The sequence below is a fragment of the Sciurus carolinensis genome, chromosome X, assembly GCF_902686445.1.
Source record: "Sciurus carolinensis chromosome X, mSciCar1.2, whole genome shotgun sequence".
Taxonomy (NCBI): Eukaryota; Metazoa; Chordata; class Mammalia; order Rodentia; family Sciuridae; genus Sciurus; species Sciurus carolinensis.
In genome coordinates this window covers 83,366,081-83,385,324 of record NC_062232.1, presented here as the reverse complement: position 1 = coordinate 83,385,324, position 19,244 = coordinate 83,366,081, and the positions used below count along the sequence as shown (strand labels likewise).

General features: G+C 46.4%; 2 protein-coding genes across 3 annotated transcripts in view; both read right to left on the bottom strand.

The window, feature by feature from the left end:
- The window catches only part of Armcx1 (armadillo repeat containing X-linked 1), a 33,653-nt gene extending 18,591 nt beyond the window's left edge, over window positions 1–15,062 (bottom strand). For both annotated transcript variants that reach the window (XM_047536176.1, XM_047536180.1), the window contains exons 1-2: window positions 14,926–15,062; window positions 5,307–5,492 (exon numbers count right to left, since the gene is read on the bottom strand). The gene's annotated coding sequence lies outside the window, so the exon portion shown is untranslated. The remainder of the gene's footprint in view (window positions 1–5,306; window positions 5,493–14,925) is intronic.
- Armcx4 (armadillo repeat containing X-linked 4) lies at window positions 7,493–18,763 on the bottom strand. The gene is made up of 8 exons (XM_047536185.1): window positions 18,629–18,763; window positions 18,071–18,137; window positions 17,264–17,340; window positions 16,822–16,905; window positions 16,117–16,172; window positions 10,333–15,796; window positions 10,021–10,038; window positions 7,493–9,264 (listed from the first exon to the last, which is right to left on the bottom strand). The coding sequence occupies exons 6-8, from the start codon at window positions 15,661–15,663 to the stop codon at window positions 7,834–7,836; spliced, it is 6,780 nt and encodes a 2,259-aa protein (XP_047392141.1). The 5' UTR covers window positions 15,664–15,796; window positions 16,117–16,172; window positions 16,822–16,905; window positions 17,264–17,340; window positions 18,071–18,137; window positions 18,629–18,763; the 3' UTR covers window positions 7,493–7,833.
- Between the last annotated feature and the right edge of the window lie 481 nt (window positions 18,764–19,244).

Sequence of the window (19,244 nt, the reverse complement as noted above, 5' to 3'; positions counted from 1 at the left end):
ATTTGAAGCCAGGCTGTCCAGTGATATTTTATGCTCTGAAGTGCCTCTCCTTCTAACATTTCAACTGTGGAAATATTTACATAGACATAATAAAAACACTAAATATTGATTTAACATGATATAGTGATATTGCAGCAATATGTTGGGCAGAATGTAGAAGTGAGGCTGCGTATAGGGTAGAAGGTATAAGACAACTGAATCTTTCCACTGTACAAGGCCATGGCATCTATAAATTTTTAAAATTCAAGAAAAAAAGACTATTTGTAAATATGGAGGTAATACCAAAAGAGATATTTAAGAAATTTGAAAATAATTATCTTTAGATAGGAGAAATCTGAAGATGGAGAAGGATGAAAGAATGTTCTGCTGAATTCATGTTATTGTTGTCACTGTTATAATCCTTACAGTACTCTATAATTATGAAAATTACATTTTAAAAACTGTTCTGAAACTGTTCATAGACTAGGATCCCAATTTTTGTATAAAGAATGTATAGAAGGTTGAAGATCATTATGGACTGAATTATGTGTCCCTCTTCCCCAAAACTCATGTGTTGAAGCTCTAACCCCCAGTGTGGCTGCATTTGGCGATGGAGTCTCTAAGGAAGTATATTGAATGCTGGGGGTGGGGATCCCTGACATGATTAATGTCTTTATTAAAAAAAAGGACACAAAATAACTCATTCTTTCTCCCTCTTTCTCCCACCCCACCACTCCCTGACAATGCATCAAGGAAAGATCATCTGAGGATAGAGTGGTAAAGCAACCATGAAGAGAGCCTTCACTAGAAACTGCTAGACTAGATGCCCTCGATTTTGGAATTCCCAGCCTCCAGAAAATAAATTTCTATTGTTTAAGTCACTCCATATTATGTCATAGCACCCTGAGAAGATTAATACAAGAACATTATGCTAAGTGTAATAAAATAGTCACAAATCAGATACTGTATTCTTCCACTTATATGAGGTAACTTGAGCAGAATTCATAGAAACAACATAGAATGGGAGTTTCCAGAGGATGGGAAGAGGGGAATGGAATTTGTTTAATGAGTAAAAATTTTAGTTTGGGAAGATGGAAAGAGTTCTGGAGATGGATGGTGGTAATGATTGCACAACAATGTGAATGTGCTTAATGTTACTGAACTATACACCAAAAATGGTGAAGATTTTAATGTTGTGTATTTTACATAATTTTTTAAAGTTCAGAGATATGCATTAACATATTTATGGGAAGCTGTACACTCAGTTTTAATTCCTCTGCCAAAATTCCACCTATATCAAGTTGGTGTTCTGTCCTGTTTTTCAATCTGTACTCCTCACTGAGGATATCTGTATTACTCCCCAGCTTCAGTTACCATCCATATGTTTCTTCAGCCTAGACCTTTCTTCTGAGATCTAGACCTATACCTTTCAATTGAACACTGATCATCTCTAATTAGGAATCCCACAGGCACCTCAAACTTAAAGAATTCAAATCAGAATTCATTTGTTCCCCTTCTGAAATGTGTTCTCTTGCGTTTGAAAAATATAAAGGGAAGAAAAATGTTACTTTGCTTCCCCCTTGCCCTCCACTCCTAATTATATGCTTTCCCCTTAAAGGTCAATTAGTTCCTCTGATTTCCATAAACGAACTTTTTGTCCAAGAAGATTGCATTGCAATGCTGAATGTTTCCTCATTGGCACATGGCCCAGCAAGACCAGTATACACAAAATCTTAAACCAACCCCTGAGGCCCGAGTCTGCTACTATGACAGTACTAGAATAAGGGAGGGGAAGGGGCTTGGGGGTAGGAAGGATAGTAGAGTGAAACAGACATTATTACCTCATGTACATATATGACTGCATGACAGACATGATCCTACAATATGTATAATCAGAAAAATAAGAAATTATACTCCATGTATGTATGATTTATCAAAATGCATAAGTGCAATCTACAGTCATGTATAACTAATTAGAACAAAAAAAATTAAATTCAAAAAGCAGAAAAAAGAATCAGACCAGAATATGACCCAGAATTGATTATAAAAACCCCTTAACTTTCCAAAATATCTAGGAATGTTGTCTATTGATATCCTAGCCTTTTAAACTTTAGAACTAGATATGAGAGACTATCATGATCTGGAGGATCTTGCATATCACACATACTTGTGCACATGTATACACACACACACACACACATACAGTAAAGAGAAAATGGGTGCTTGTATCACATGTAATCTGGTACTCATTGTTGGCACATTTCAACTTGTAACCCTAAATATCTGCACTTTGCCTAGGAAAAAGCTTCTGCACATCTGTCTCTCTGTGTTCTCTAAACAAAAGGCATTGGTCCAGAAACCTCACTACATTGTGATTTTCCCACAGAGATGTGATGAAAACTGCACATCTTTTATCATCTTTAACCAACTTAGATACTTCTAATACCATAGGGTCTGTCTTTTTTTATGGGCCAGTGTCGAGACTGCTTGAAACTGCATCCTGGATCATACAGCCTTCTTCTGCTCTCCGCCCCACTCAAAGCTGGCAGTTTTTGTGTCATCCAGTAAATGGGCTGAAATAGTAACTCCAGGAGTGAAATGTGCAGCTTCAAGAACCTAAAGAGGCCTATCAGGTATTGAACTTCCTTCTTCATGAAGAAGGAAGGTGAAAAATGCCCTAAACTTGTCCTTTACTTTGGAGAGGATCTCCCAGCATTCCCCAGACCAGTAAACCCCTAAAATTACCCTTAATGTGACCAGCCCGTGGATCTTTGTAAGGTTTATCTCTTGCCCTCTGTGGTGCATGTGCCTTAGCGAAGCATTCAAAGTGATAACCCTTCGGAAGTTTATTTAGATCGCCCAGACCTCTTCATACTATATTACGACAGAGATGTGACAGTAGAGTCTTGAGGAAAAACGGCAAATGCATAATGTTGTCTATAGGAATGTGAGCTTTTTCTAATATTCTGTTCTTATAAAGAGAGGAAAACAAACATTTTTCACAGCAATAATTGAATACTAGGTACCTAAGACTATGTTAATCTGTTCTAACAAAGATACTATATCTGGCATGGCCATTGGAATTGCCTTACCATTTGAGTTTGAAATAGTCCACTCTCACCCACCAGGTTCTGTTCATATTTTGCATGTTCCAAACTGGTGAATTAAATGAAAATATAACTGAAACTACATCTCTACATTCTCTATGTTTTTAAAAGTGGCACTAATTTCTGCCATCCTCCCTCCTCAGGATGCTATATGTTTTCACTTACTATCTTGGCCAGGACAGGGGAATGCAGTTTCAGAAGCATTCACTTGGCTTTCTCATCTACAAATAGCCCTGATTCCATGGCCAAGAAACTATAATTGTGTTTACACCAAGTAACAACTACGTCTATTCTAATTATACATCCAGTAATAAAGAAAATAACCATGGGGTGAATCTGTGGACCCAGTGGATCCACTGTAAACCAGAGTAGGCTAGTATCCCATTTACTACCTGTCTCCCACATCCCCCATTGGAACTTTGGTGCTATGATGGCATTTTAGGTTTCTGGGTATCAACATCAACTCAGAACAACTATCTGTCCTCAAAATGTTTGGGTATTCCTTTTTCCTTGGCACAGTTTCCTGAGTCAATGGAAGGATGGAGGAATCATTACTATGCATGATATAATAGAAGGATCATTCTTCCTGGGTACCCAGCCTCTCCTTCAAACAGTGTGCTCTGAGTCAAAAATTGACTTAGGATCAGAAGTTAACCAAGGGATTTTTGACTTGTTTTCGAAGTAACTTCTCTCAGACTGCCAACCATCTTTGATTTATTTATGGTACAGATTGTTAACTGTCTAATTTCACCAAGGCATCATATTAAAATGACTGTTCATGTCCTATTAACCATCTCTTAACCATTTATCCACCTTCAGCACTATGTTCTACTAATCATCTCTGTAGGTCTCTGCAGATTAGGCCTCCCCATCTGCCACTCTGACCCTGTAGTACATGGTGTTTGCACCCACCTGACTTCTGATAGTTAAGTGCAGTCATCCTGCCTCTATTGTTTCAGTCATCACCATATCTGGCATTACTCCTTCTTGCCATGACATCATCTTCTACTCTGAGATCTGGCCTGCAGAGGCAGTGTCACCACCAAAATTCTTAGTGATGGTGGTGCCTCGCTCACTGGTACATTCCTTACAGTTTGGTAAACAGTGTGTCCTCTGGAATATAGACCTCTGGAAGATTTTTTAGCCTTACATAATATATTTATTCAATCATTCTCACTTCTCCAAGTATTTAATCCTTTACTATCTGCTCTAGTCACTCTGGCATTTATACCTCACTTAAAGTAAGCTATTGTTTTTCCATACTTTGAAGAGCAATCCTAGTAGTGAGTTCAAATCATCACCTGGGTTTTTTGCCAGGGTGTTAAATCTCATATCCTAGGAAAGCACTCTCAAATTGATTTATTCTCCTATATTCAATTTTATATTCCAGCCCCCCTTATCAAGCTCCTCAAAATTCAGTCTCCTGCTTACTCCCTCAACACCCGCTAATACTTGCTGGCTAGGTTAGGTCCTGCAGCTCCTTGTTGATATAGTCCTTCTCCTTCCTTATTAACCCAGTGTATCCTCATCTAGGTTACGCTATGGCTTGCCGCTAAGTTATAGGTCCAATGCTGGGATGGACCTATAAACTCCCTTGGCAAATTCCAAGGGAGTTCCATGTTATCTTACAGGGGAAATAACTCTGAATCCTTAAACAAGATAGAGTGGTAATGCTCAATAGGGAAGAATGGAACACTTCTTAATATCCAATGGGTTCAGGAGAATCTGGGGACATAAGATTTTTAGGAACATCCATCAGGTGGTCCCCATCCCATGTGTTAGGGTCACATTCCTTCCTAATCAGGGCCTTGACCTTGGCATAGAAGCCTTGTCTTGGTTGGGATTTTAACTTTCTTTTAAGCTTGCTTTCAATAAGTCTTATGCCTGGTCCTCAGATTTCTCTATATCTGGAAAAAGGGAAAGTGCCTTTTTATGCTATCCATGAAACCCTCTGGTTTTCAAATGTAACTTTTAATTACTGATTAATTTTATTCACATTTTCATTATTTTTTCCTAGGGGGTCAATAAAGTTTAACAATAACCATCCAATTTTCTCCCCTTCTTTATATTTAGTATTTCCCTCATATTTCTCAAAGGTCTGATACCCAGCACCAACTAATGCATTCCCTCCCACCTGTGTGCCACCCCAGTACCCTACCTGGGAAGGTTCTAACAATTTCTTCTTCTACCTCTTTTCCAGGACCTATCTACTCCACCTACCACCAATGATGAGATCCTCATTGCCAGCTGTCCAGCAGGCAATCCATTTCCAAAACTGCATCACAGTGTTTGCTTCCTTGAACAACTTCTTGACCAACTCTTTCAGGTTGGCTTCCTGGGCAGCAGACTCAGAGACAGAGTTCAGCATGAAGAATTTTTATTAGGGAATATTCTTGGGATCAATACCTGTGGAAGGGAAAAGAAGGAAGCAGGAAAAGTTAAGCTGTTCCAATTTGAGACAAGAAGGTTATGACCCTCAGTCATAGGATAGGAAGTGCCCGCAGGAAGCGAGTGTGACCTTGGGGGAGGAGACTGTCTTCAGCTGAGGCAATTCCTGAAGAGGGTTAGCAGCTGAGGGCTGTCTACCAGCAGCACTCTTAGCAACTGAAATAATGAGTTCTTTCTTTCTGAAGGAGGATCAGGGAAGCAGATGGCAGAATCCACTACAATATGTTATTTCTTTTCAATAGAAAGTTGGGAGCCATCAAATGCTAGGATTGAGAATAGTTTGATTCTTAAAATAGCTTAAAATATTTAAATATTTACAACTTTACTTAAAATATTTATTTGGAATGTTAAGGTATATGGTTCAAACATTTAGACATAAATATGCCAGCCCTCGACTCATACTTTTGCTCTAGGCCCCTCATATACTATTGACAGACCTGCCTATCCCAAATTTATCCTTTTCCTTTTAGGTAAATTATGAAAGAAATTCCTATTTATTATATAGTTATCATAAAATCTAGATCAGTAAAATGAACAAACAAACATAAAATCACCCATCAGTCTAACACTCATAGAGAACTATTAATATTCTCAGAGTAGCACCAGTAAATACATATAGATCATTTAAATACATGCATTTTTCGTAAAAGGTATCATATGTGCTTTTACAGACTGCTTTTTGTACTTAAAATTATACGCTGAATTTTTATGTAAATACATGTAGATGTCTATTAACATTTTCAACAACTACAGAATACTTCAATGTGTAGATACACCTTAGTTTGTTTCACCAACTGTCTATGTGGAGACACTTGGGTCAATTCACCTTTTCACCCTTCAACAAAACAGTTTGAAAGATGCACAGCTTCGTCCAAGCCAATTGATGGACTGGTTCCTGAGGACAACTTTTCACAAGTGGAATCATTCAGTTGAAGGGCACGTGCATCTTGAACATGTATCTCAATGGACCTAGCACCTTGTGTGCTCCCAGAAGCACAGTGTGAGAGCTTTCCTCAGCCAACACTCTGGGGTTGGAGAGAAGTGGGTCCTCTCCTCTGGGGATCCCAGCAACACTCTGCATCATTCCATAAAGTCCCCACCCCAACCAGCTAATAAATCTGATGCAAGCACTAAAAAGTATTCTTTCTTTGACTGCATTTTCTTATTATTATTTCAAGGCAGCGACTCTTTCATTCACTTACATATATGCTAGAGTTGGCCAAGAAAGAGGACATGTCCCTTCCCATCAAATGTCCCTAGAACCATAAAAGAAAATTGGCCTTAGAAATCTGTTACCCAGCACCTAGTGGCTCAAAGGGTCTCTTCCTTCCATCCTGTCCTTACCATCCCACAGACACCACTGAAATGTCTTGTCTTTACCAGCTCATGCCTGGACTAGGGTGGTAACTTCCTAACTGGCTTTCCAATCTCCGGTCACCATTCTTGGCCCCACCCCAACTGGCACCCATCCCGCACACAAATCACCTTGTGATTTTCCTGTCATCCTGTCATTCCTCTGGTCACGGAAGGCTTTGTTGTCTCCCAGGGTCAGATGGGTACTACTTGGACACCCAGTGTAGCAACCAGGGGTGTTCCATGGACAGGACTCACCCCAGCTGCCAGACCCTCCCCTCACTCGCCTCCCCACACATTGCACTCCAGGCAGGTCAGCCTGCTCCTTGCCTTTCTCCCACCACTCTTCCCTCCTTGAGTGCCCTTCTGGCCTTCCTATCTTATCCTTCAAGCCCAGCTTACTTATAGTATCCTAGTGTCCCTGTCCTCTGTAAAACCTTCCCTGAGCACTGCTGGATTCGGCAGCTTCTGCTGCCTCTAAGCATTAATGGGATGCATCTGACCGTGACTAGATGGTCCTGGTTTTGTTAATGTATTTTTGTTTCCATATACCTTGTCTCTCCAAACAGATCATACACTCAAGGAAAATGACAATGTCTTTTTTTCTGCTGCTTAAAACACACAACTTTATTGATGACATAAAAATAAAGTCTCAAATGTATAAACATAAGTCCACACAAAGGACCAAAGATTACCTTACTTATGGAGAATCAGCTCAGTTTCTGCTCAAGAAGCATACTAAAAATATCTCAATCCAGACAAGATAAAAATCAACACATGTATTTTCAGTACAAGTTTAAATTCATTTGGTGCTCATAAAATGGTCCATCTACAGACCATCATAGGTAACATCAGTTTTGAAGTTATAACACAATTTACAATGTGTATCACTTCCAGACTGCAAAACCAAAATATTACTTGAATGTGTGTAGGAACATATATCCAATTAGAGTTTGTTTATTAATACCTCAACTCTTTCTTTTACCTCTGGGTCATTACATTCTGCTGCTAAAGCTCGAAGTTTTTTGGCACAGGCTTTAGGTCGTTGGAATAGGAAATAAAGAGAATTTTTACTGAATTTGTCCTGGGTAAATGCTTTTGATCTTCTTTTAAAATGGTAATTTATATTTTCAAATAGTGAAAGAGCATTAAGAATATTCTCTTTTGTCTCTTTCTTGCTAAAAATATTAATCAGTGATGTTGGTGCATTGGCAATGAGCAAGTCTTTTGTCATAGATGGATTTTTAGAGAAATTCACAAGCATTCCCAAAACATGATCTTTAGTTTCTCCACTTCCTACAGTTAACAAACGAAGAAATTCTGAAATATAATTTGTAACCATATGCTGATATTCACTAGTAATAGTCAGGTGTCTTATCAATCTTAGTCCAGCCAACTGCACATTTGAGTTCAAGGGATAGGTGACAGTATCTTCGCAAACTTGGTTTAAGTATGTTTTCACCTTTCTATGATTTTCAGCAGCCACTGAGATGTTATTCAGTGCATTTAAAGCCTTCTGCCTAACACTGGGGTAGGGATTACTCAGCAAGCTTTCAATAACTGAGATTCCCCCAACATTACGAACAATTTCATGGGAATAAGGATAATCAACACTGTTATATAGAGCATTGTTGGCTATTTCATGAACAGAAGGATCTTCAGTCATCTCAATCATGCAAATGAGTTTTTCAAGATCTCGTGGATCCATATTAGCTTCACGTTTACAGCGGCAGGACCAGGGCCGAATTTTCTCCCCAGACCTGACCTGCTTTCTGAACTCATCTTCAACTGGAAAGCTGCCCTCACTTTGTTGAGTAAACTTAGTTTCTGACCAGATCATGGCTCCATCCCATGGCCCCATTCCAGCCCCTGGGACCATGGATGGATATGTACCTCTTGACTCAGCCGACTTTTTGGCTTTACCATTAGATGTAGATTTGTCTTCATTTCTGTTTTCATTACCAGTACAGAACCAAGTCCTTATATCAAATCCATCAGCAGCCTCAAATTTATCCTCACCACTGGCCTTATCCCCAGTCCCAGACTCAAAATTAACATCTTTTCCACTCTTGGATCTAAACTCACTACTGTTCTCACTCTCAGCCCAAAACAGGGACCTTAAACTGATCTCCTCAATATCAGGGCTGGATGTTCTACTTAGCTCATCATCATCTACATCCCTAGACCAACTCCAAGATCCTATGCCAGCTTCTTCTTCAGTCCCAAACCTAGACCCTTTGGTAGCTGCATCTCCATCCCAGGGCCAAAACCCCAACCTGGATTTAGCTCCAGCCTCAGCCCCAGCCTCAGCCCCAGCCTCAGCTCCAGCCTCAGCTCCAGCCTCAGCTCCAGACTCAGCCCAAGCCTCAGCCCCAGCCTCAACCCTGGCCACAACCCTGCCCTCAGGCCAGGCCTCAGCCCCAGTCTCAGCCCAGGTCTCAGCCCCAGCTTCAATCCTGGCCTCAATCCTGGCCTCAGGCCAGGCCTCAGCCCCAGTCTCAGCCCAGGTCTCAGCCCCAGCTTCAACCCTGGCCTCAATCCTGGCCTCAGGCCAGGCCTCAGCCCCAGTCTCAGCCCAGGTCTCAGCCCCAGCTTCAACCCTGGTCTCAATCCTGGCCTCAGGCCAGGCCTCAGCACCAGTCTCAGCTCGAGTCTCAGCCCCGGCCTCAGCCCCAACCTCAGCCCCAACCTCAGCCCAGGTCTCAGCCCCAGCCTCAGCCCAGGTCTCAGCCCGGGCCTCAGCCCCGATCTCAGCCCCAACCTGAGCCCCAGCCCCAGCCCCAGCCCTGGTCTCAGCCCCAGCTTCAACCCTGGCCTCAATCCTGGCCTCAGGCCAGGCCTCAGTCCCAGTCTCAGCTCCAGTCTCAGCCCTGACCTCAGCCCCAGCCTCAGCCCCAACCTCAGCCCAGGTCTCAGCCCCGGCCTCAGCCCCAGCCTCAGCCCCAACCTCAGCCCAGGTCTCAGCCCCGGCCTCAGCCCTGACCTCAGCCCTGACCTCAGCCCCAACCTCAGCCCCAACCTCAGCCCCGGCCCCAGCCCCAGCCCCAGCCCCAGGTTCAGCCCTGGTCTCAACCCCAGGCTCAACCCTGGCCTCATCCCCAGTCTCAGCCCTGGTCTCAGCCCTAGACTCAACCCCAGCCTCAGCCCCAGCCTTAGCCCCAGCCTCAATTCCAGCCTCAGCCCCGGCCTCAGCCCTGGCCCCAATTCCAGCCTCAGCCCTGGTCTCAGTCCTGGTTTCAGCCCCAGTCTCAGCACTGGCCTCAACCCTGGCCTCAACCCTGGCCTCAGCTCCAGCTTCAACCTTGGCTTCAGCCCCAGCCTCTGCTCTGGCCTCAGCCACAGCCTCAGCTCCAGCTTCAGCCCTGGTTTCAGCCCCAGTCTCTGCTCTGATCTCAGTTACAGCTTCAGTCCCTGTCTCAGCCCCAGCATCAGTTCTGGCCTCAGCACCAGCCTCAGCCCCCACACAGGAACCCACATAAGCTGCCTCCTCTGATCTGATCCATGACCCAATACTGGCCTTGTTCTCATCTCCCAACTCAGAATTAATGATGATGTCTTCCCCAGTTCTTGATGTGGATTCAATACTGGACTCATGCTTACAATCAGACCTGGCCACAATAACAGCCTCTTCCCCTGTCCAACACCAAGAACCTATAAAGGCCTCACTCCCAGGCCCAAACCAGAATCCTTCATTGGCCTCCACCTCAGCACTGACCAAGAATCTTCCACTAGCCTGGTCCTCAGACTTAGTCCAGGACCCTCCACTGGCTTGGTCCTCAGAGCCCAGCCTAGATCCTCCACTAGCCTCATTCCCAGGCCTAGACACAGTCCAGGATTCTGTACTGGTCTGATCCGCAGCACCAGCCCAAGAAGCTCCTCCACTGGCCTGATCCTCAAATCCAGGTTTAGAGCAACCACCAGTCTGATCCCCAGGCCCAATCCAGGACACCCCACTGACCTGACTCCCAGTGGCAGCCCAGGATCCACCACTGGACTGGTCTGTGGGTCCTGATATAGATGCTCCAATGACATGACCACCAGCTCCAACCCAGGAACCTGCTCCACCAGCCTGATCATGAAGCCCTGGCCTGGATCCTCCACCAGTCTGATCTCCAGTACCAGCCCAGAATCCTCCTCCAATGGCCTGATTCTCAAATCCAGGTTTGGAACAATTACCAGCCTGATCCCCAGCCACAGCCCAGGACATTCCACTGACCTGACTCCCAGTGCCAGCCCAGGACACACCATTAGATTGGTTCATGGACCCTGGCCTGGACGCTCCAACATCCTGACCACCAGCTACAACCCAAGACCCTGTTACATTGGTCTGACTCCCAGTGTAAGCACAGAACCATCCACTGGTCTGGTCCCCAGTACCAGCCCAGGAATTTCCATTGGACTGACCTCCAGATCCAAGGCTAGATCCTCCACCAGGCTGGTCCCCAGCATTAGCCCAGCATCCTGCTCCACTGGTCTGGTCCTCAAATACAGGCTTGGCCCCACCACCAGCCATGTCCCTAACCCCAGCCTGGGACTCTCCATTGGCCTGGTTCACAGCCCCAACCAAGAACCCTCCACTGATTTGATTCCCCGAATCTGCCCAGGATCTTCCACTGGACTGATCCTCAGGCCCTGACTTAGACCCTCCACCAGCCTGGGCAATAGGCCCAGCCCAAGACCCTTCATCACTGGTCTGATTCTCAAAACTAGGCTTGGATCCACCACCAGACTGACCACTAGTCCCAGTCCAGGACCCTGCAATGGCCAGGTTCCTAGTGCCAGCCCAAGATCCACCACTGGACTGGTCTGCAGGCCCTGGTGTAGATCCTCCACCAGTCTGGTCCCCAGCTCCAGCCCAGGATGCACCACTAGAGTGGTTTAGAGGCCCAAGCCTGGGCCCTCCACTGGCTTGATCTGCAGCATCAGCCCAAGACCTTCCACTGGACTGGTCCTCAGGTCCCAACCTGGACTCTCCACCAGCCTGGCCAACAGTCCCAGTCCAGGACCCTTTTTCACTGGCCTGATCTTCAAATCTAGGCTTGGACTCACCACTGGACTGATCACCAGTCCCAGCCCAGGATCCTCCAGTGGCCTGGTCCATGGCTCCAGTCCAGTAACCGATACTAACTATATTTCCAGCTCCAGCCCAAGACACTGCACTAGCCTGATTCTCAGCCACAGTCCAGGACCCTCCAGTAGCCTGGTCCACAACCCAGGAAACACCACTTGCCTGGCCCCCAGGCCAAGACCCCTCACTGACCTGACTAACAACCCAGGGCCCTCCAATAGCCTGATTCCCAGAGACAACCCAAGACCCGCCACTGGCCTGGTTCTCAGCCCCAGTCCAGGATCCTCCAAAGGCCTTGTTCTGAGCCTCTACCCAGGAACCCCCACTCGACTTGTCCCCAGTCCAGGGCCCCTCACTAGCCTGACCCCCAGCCCAGAGCCCTCCACTGGCCTGATCCCCAGCTCCTACCCAGGATGCAAGAGCAACCTCATTCTCAGCCCTAGCCCCAGCCCCAGCACCAGCCCAGGACTTAATGCTGGTCTCATCACAAGCTACAGCCCAGGAACTAACAATACCAGCCTTATCACTAGTTCCACTCCAGGACCCAATACTGGCTTCATTCTCATTATCAGCCCAGGACACACTATTTTCCCAGTCTCCATCCATGGCCTGAAACCTAAACTTGATCCACCGCTCAGCAGCAATCCAATCCTCTACACCAATCCCATTCCAGTAGTAGTCATGAATATTAGGCTGAGACTTTCTGCAAGCCTGAGAGTCTGTCCCACCTTCACTCTCAGAAGTGGGCACAGCCTCAGACTCAGGCTTTGCAGAGACTTCATCTTTTGCTACGCCTTCTGCCTCAGAATTGGACATAGCTTTGTCCCTTGCACCAAGCAAGGCCTCATCTTGGGAATTGGCCACAGTTTGGGGCTGAGCAGAGCCCCTTATACTTGTCCTGGTCCCTGCTTTAGGCAGAGTATTGGAATTGCCCCTGACTTTATTCCTGGCACCAAGCAAGGCCTCATTTTGAGAAACGGCCACAGCCTGGGGCTGGGAAGACCCTGTTGTACCTGCCCCGGTTGCTGTCTTAGGTACAGCACTAGGATGGCCCCTGACCTTATTCCTGGCACCAAGCAAGGTCTCACCCTGGGAATTGGACACAGCCTGGGACTGGGCAGAACCTGTTTTATCCGTCCCAGCCTCTGCCTTAGGAACAGCATTGGGATTGCCCCTGACCTTATTCCTGGCACCAAGCAGGGTCTCACCCTGGGAATTGGCCACAGCCTGGGACTGGGCAGAGTCTCTTGTATTTGCCCCAGTCTCTGTCTTAGGCACAACATTGGAATTGCCCCTGATCTTATTCTTGGCACCAGGCAAGGCCTCACTCTGGGAACTGGCCACAGCCTTTGGATGGGCAGAGCCCATTGTACCTGCTCCAGCCTCTGGCTTAGACATGGCACTGGGATTGCCCTTGACCTTAGTCCTAGTACCAGTCAAGCATTCACCCTGTGAATTGGCCACAGCCTGGGGACAGGCAGAGCCCACCCCAGCCTCTGACTTAGGCACAGCATTGGAATTACACTTAACCTTATTCTTGGCACCAGACAAGGCCTCATTCTGGGAATTGGCTACAGTCTGGGGCTGGGCAGGGCACACCGTATCTGGCCCGACCCCTACCTTAGGCACAGCATTGCGATTGCCTCTGACCTTATTCCTGTTACTAGGCAAGGTCTCACCCTGGGAATTGGCCACAACCTGGGACTGAGCAGAGCCTGTTGTACCTGCCCCAGCCTCCACCTTAGGCACAGCATTGGTATTGCCTTTGACCTTATTCCTGACACCAGGCAAGGCCTCATTCTGGGAAGTGGTCACAGCCTGGGACTTGGAAGAGCCCATTGAACCTTCCATAGTCCCTGCCTTAGGCACAGTGTTGGAATTGCCTCTGACCCTATTCTTGGCACCAGGTAGGGCCTCACCCTGGAAATTTGCCACAGCTTGGGGCTGACCACAGGTCCTCTGGTCTGCCTTAGACCCTGCTCTAGAAATGGCATTAGAATCACCCCTGGCATCAACCCTGGGATCAGTCAAGGCCTCAGTTTGGGTCTTGGTGCCAGCCTGAGGCTGTACACAGGTTTTCGTGTCTGTCCCAACTCCTGCCTTACACTTGGCTTTGGCTTTGCCCCTTGCCTTACCTCTAGTGATAGGTAAGGTTTCACCCTGGCTCTGGGCCATAGCCTCAGCTCCTTCCCTAGACATGGTATTGGCATTGCCCTTAGCCTTGATTCTTCCATCAGGCAAGATATCACCCTGGACATTGGCCACAGGCTGAATCTGGGTACAAGACAACATGTCCATTCCAGCCCCTGCCTTAGTCATGACATTGGGATTGCTTCTGGTCTTATCCCTGGTATCAGTCAAGGCCTCAACCTGTGAATAGGTTCTCATGTTTGTTCTGGCCACTGCTTTAGCCATGGCATTGGGATTGGCCCTACTCTTAACCTTGGCATCAGGTATGGCCTCAACCTGAGCACTGGATACTGCTTGTGCTTGAGCCGCGGCCCTCATATCAGCTCCAGTCATTGCCTTAGATATGACACTAGTATTTACCCTGCCATCAACCCTGGCACCAGATGTTGCTTCAGCCTGTTTTCTGGCCATAGACTGAGATTGTATTACACAAGTTCTCATATCTGCTCCTACCTCTGTTATACACATGGCATTGGCATTACTCCTGTCAACAACCCTTGCCCCAGGCATGGCCTCAGCCTGGGTCTGGGGAGCAATTTGGGGCTGGAAAGAAGCTCTTGTGTCTATCCCAGAGCTTGCCTTACACATGATTTTGAGATTCCCCTTGTCCTTATCCCCAGCACCAGGCATGTCATCATCTTGGACCTTGACCACAGCCTGAGACTGTGTGCAGGACATCACGTCCACTCCAGCCTCTGCCCTGGACATGCCATTGAGATTTTCCTTAGTATCAACTGTGGCATCAGGCCTTATCTCAGACTGAGTTTTAGCCACACTCACAGTCTCTTCCAAGGTTCTTGTCTTGGTTTCGGTCACAATTCCAGTCTTGTTCATGGTCCCAATCTTGACCACTTCCTTGGTCACTGCCAAGACCTCACTCTGTGTCACCATTACTTTGTTAATCTCTGTCTCTTTTTCAGCCAATGTACGAGCTTCAGCTTTGGTCTGGGTCATTGTTTCCTTCTTGGCCTCTGCCTTGGCAACCACTGGCCAAGCTTTAGCCTTGGTCTGCGTTACTGCCTCTTTCTTCACTATTGCCCCAGTCTCAGCATCAGTTTGGGTCACTGCCTCTTTCATGGGCACTTCCCTAGCATTGGCATTGGCCTCAGTCAGTGTCACTACCTCTGTCATGATCAGTGTTCCAACCACTGATTTGGCCTCAAATTCAGTCTCTGTCTCTGCCTCAGCCATTGCCTTGGACTGAGAATTGGCTTTGGGTCTGGATATAGCAGTGACCTTGGTCTCTATTTCAACCCCAGGCCCACCTCCTGATCCAGTTTCTGCTCCAGTCATGGCCTTGGGTCTAGTCTCAATCTCTGCCCCAGCCAAGGCTTCACTCGTGGCCAAGGTCTGGTTCTGTACCCCAACCACAGTCTCCATCTTGACTTTGGACCCATTTCTGGCAAGTCTCCTCTCATTCTGAGCTCTTCCCTTGGTTAATCTGTAAATGTAGTAGCAGGTGCCAGCCCAGATCACCAGTCCTGCAGTTGCCCAGCCCACTTCCTGAATGCGGCCCATGTAATCACCCCTGTTGAAGGCACGAACAAGGTATGGGGGGCTCACTCGGGCTGAGAAAAGAACGTGATAGTTCTGGAAGTAGGCCTGTGGGAGTGCTGGTCTTCAGCCACTACAGCTGCCACTGGTGGTGGACCTAGAAGTGAAGGAAGGAAATAAACTAAAATTTCTCTTCCAATTCTATTGTGTCATATAGCTGGATACACAGAGGAACAGGAAAAGACAGAAATTATGTGCTTGGTGGGAGAAGAAGATAATTAACAAACTTTCCATCCTTATTTCACCCTCTCCCCATTTTCCCCAATGCCCAACAATTTTCCTGAGATACTTCCATATACCAGGAAAGATGGTGGGAAGGTTGATGATGAATGGGAGAAACTGAGAAGCTTCTAGCCTTTAACTTTTACTAGACCTACTCTGGTCACCATTCCCACAGGTCCCCACTTTCATACCAACCTGTACTGATCCAAAGAATTCCCCTCCTTTTTCCTTCTCTTGCTTGGTGATACACCCTAAAGTAGATACAAAAATTCATTAGATCTTTGGACCTAAAGACAGACAGACACAGGGAGTGACATACAGGAGTAGAGAGGTTTTTTTTGGGGGTGGGGCTTGTTTGTTTTGTTTTGGGTTTTTTTTTTTGGTACTAGGGGTTGAACCCAGGGGCACTTAACCACCAACCCACATCCCTAGCCCTTTTATATATATATATATATATATATATATATAGATAGATAGATAGATAGATAGATATAGATAGATATAGATATAGATAGATATAGATATAGATATAGATATTTTTTTGAGACTGGGTCTTACTAAATTGCTGAGGCTAACTTTGAACTTGCAATCCTCCTGCCTCATCCTTCTGAGCTGCTGGGATTACAGGCATGTTCCACCATACCCAGCAAGAGTTTGTTCTTAATGGGACAGATATATCAACTCCCTCAGTTCACTTCGCTTCCCTAGAGGTTGTCACACTCTTTTCCCTATATCAGAATTAAGGTGAGGGTTTGAGGTTAATGGCAGAGGTGGTGTAAAGATGACTGAGAAAGGGAGAGGTTGAGAATCCTCCAGACTGGACCCTGGCCTTTATTGGATGCACACTGGTCTCCACTAACCCATCCTAGAAGTTGACCCAGCCAGTCCTTACCCTCTTACCAGTCTATACTGATTGGAGACAATTTTCTTCTTGTTTCTTTGTTTCCAGTTATCTCAAGCCCTGTAGCAGACATGCAGATATATCTATAGATAAGTGAACACATAGGAGACAATGAAGACTGAGTGCTTGGTAGAAAAAGTCATTTTAATTCCTGACCACAATGCTTGCCTTTCCCAGGCCCAGGTCTAGTTTACTAAGGTGTCTCATCTTGTGTTCCCTTACTCAAGTCTTCTCTTCTCAGTCACACCATACTCCACCCTCACCCCAATATTCTTACTGTTTCCTGCACTAAAATCAATAGGGCATATGCTATCACTGTGGAAAGCTGGCAGAGTGTAGAAGAGTCAGAAGGGCCCTCCAGTGAGACTCTCTCAAGTCTCAGAATCCTGCTTAGCCCACCCCCTCTTGCCATCCCCATGCACTGCCCACATTCACACCAACCTCCATAGTTATGGTCCAGTCTCTCCTTTCTCTTGTTTCCAGTGGTAAATAGCCCTACTACAAGCCTATGGGAAGATCTAGGAAGAGAAAGAAAAAAGGGGGATGAATGTTGAGTGTTTGTGACATCCTAGCATCTAATACATGGGTTGTTATGCCTGCCTTTCTGAGAGAGAGCCATTTCCCACTGGGCAGAACCTAGGGCTTTTCCAGCACTAAAATTCACAGGGTATAAAAGGGAGACAGGTAAATAAAAAGGGGAAAGATAGAGGCAAATTACTTTAAAACCACCTGTAACGTCCTAGAGATACCCCCAAAAGTCCACCATTTACTTCACCAAGATGGTCAGGTAGACAGAGGTATCTGTAAAACTGCATTATGGTAGAAGAGATGGAGGCCTCCAGGGTCCCATGACTATAGAACCATTGCCTACTGCCATCGACTCCTAAAACCCATTTTGAGGAGTCTCCAGCAGCAGATGCAGGTTTTGGGGAGGGCTTTTGCTTCTACAAAATCATTATCCTTCCCCCTAAGGGTTATCTCAAAAAATAGTAATATTCTTTGATATAAAAATGCATATTCTTCCCAATATTAACTGAAGTATAAATAAAATTATCTATAGAAAAGTTTGCTGTCTTTATTGGTCTTCAATATACAACGTAAGTTGAAAGTCCCAAGCTTGGTAAAGAAACAGTTCGGGGAAAGTTGCTTGGCTAGCCCCAACCCACATCCCAATGTGATAGCAATGCCTAAATGCTTGTCATAGAATTCATATAGAACTTCACAGACAGTGCCCATGCTCACACTAACCTCCATAGATCCTGTGCAGTTTTCTCCTCTCCTTCCCTCGCCTCACCACAAACAGTGCCACACCGAACTATTGTCAGAAAGAGAAGCAATGAGTGCTTAGACCAGCACCCACGCCACAGATCCCAATACTTGCCTTTTCGGATTCAGAAACTCGGTTATCAAACGTCCCTCCCCTCGTTCAGAGACACCACCCCTATCAACCCAGTCGTCCAGTCACTAAGGCCCACCATTTTCTTTACAAACGCCACCGTGGCGCGTCCCTTCCTCTGAAATGATCAGGAAGCCAGCGGACATGTGCGGTCAGTGATTAGAGTTAGAGAGGATGGACATCTCAATCTGCATTTCCCTCCTGAGACACTCTCCCCACAAGCCTCCCTGTCAGAGCCCATGGTTCCTCTGCACGGATTTAAATGGGGGTAAGGGCACTCGGGAGAATCAGAGGCAGAAGCTCCTTGAACTTGAGCCTGCACAGACACCTCCTCAACCGGTCCATGTACCGCCGCCGGTTTCGCAAGCTGCTGCTGGCCTGGCGGCGGCGCGCGGCCCAAAAACCCTTACCTGCTCCGCTTTCCCCGGGCCCGATGCTAGCCCGCCGTGCGCAGGGCAGCGGGGAGCTGGTAGCCAGACGCGAGTGACGACTGCACCCTAGGCTGCGTCGCTCTGCAGCTCTGGGTCACGTGAGGGCCGCGCGTCATCGCTCCATCTCCTCCCGACAGCCCCCCACCCGTCGGCAGACAGTCAACAGGACCCCCTTCCTCAAGCACAGACAGCCCCCTCCTCTGGTCTCTGCGCGGTGCCTCTGCGCGCACAACCCTGTCACTCATCTCTGTCCTCTCCAATCTAAGAGCCCACAAGTGGCATCACCGCCTTGCGGTTGGAGTTTACCGGTCTCTTTTTGCCAGGGTGGGTCTTTACCCCCCACCCACTTCCAGGCCTTGGTTGTAGCCTTTCCTGCATCTTTAAGGAATCCTTTCTTTTCCTGGTGGGCTAAAAGATCAATGCTTCCCACCCACCTCCTATACATCCCGCCCTCGCTTAGTATCTACAGCGCCAGCACCAAATTGGCTGAGGAAGGAGGTGCCTAAAAGGAAAGCAGATTGAAAGTAGAGCCTTAACTTTCTTTTATATATTCCTTTTTTTTTTTCTTTTGCTATCACATTTTTTGTAATGGGAA

Excerpts from the sequence above, each read along its gene's own strand:
- Armcx4 (XM_047536185.1), bottom strand. The coding sequence starts at position 15,663 with ATGGGCCGCATTCAGGAAGTGGGCTGGGCAACTGCAGGACTGGTGATC.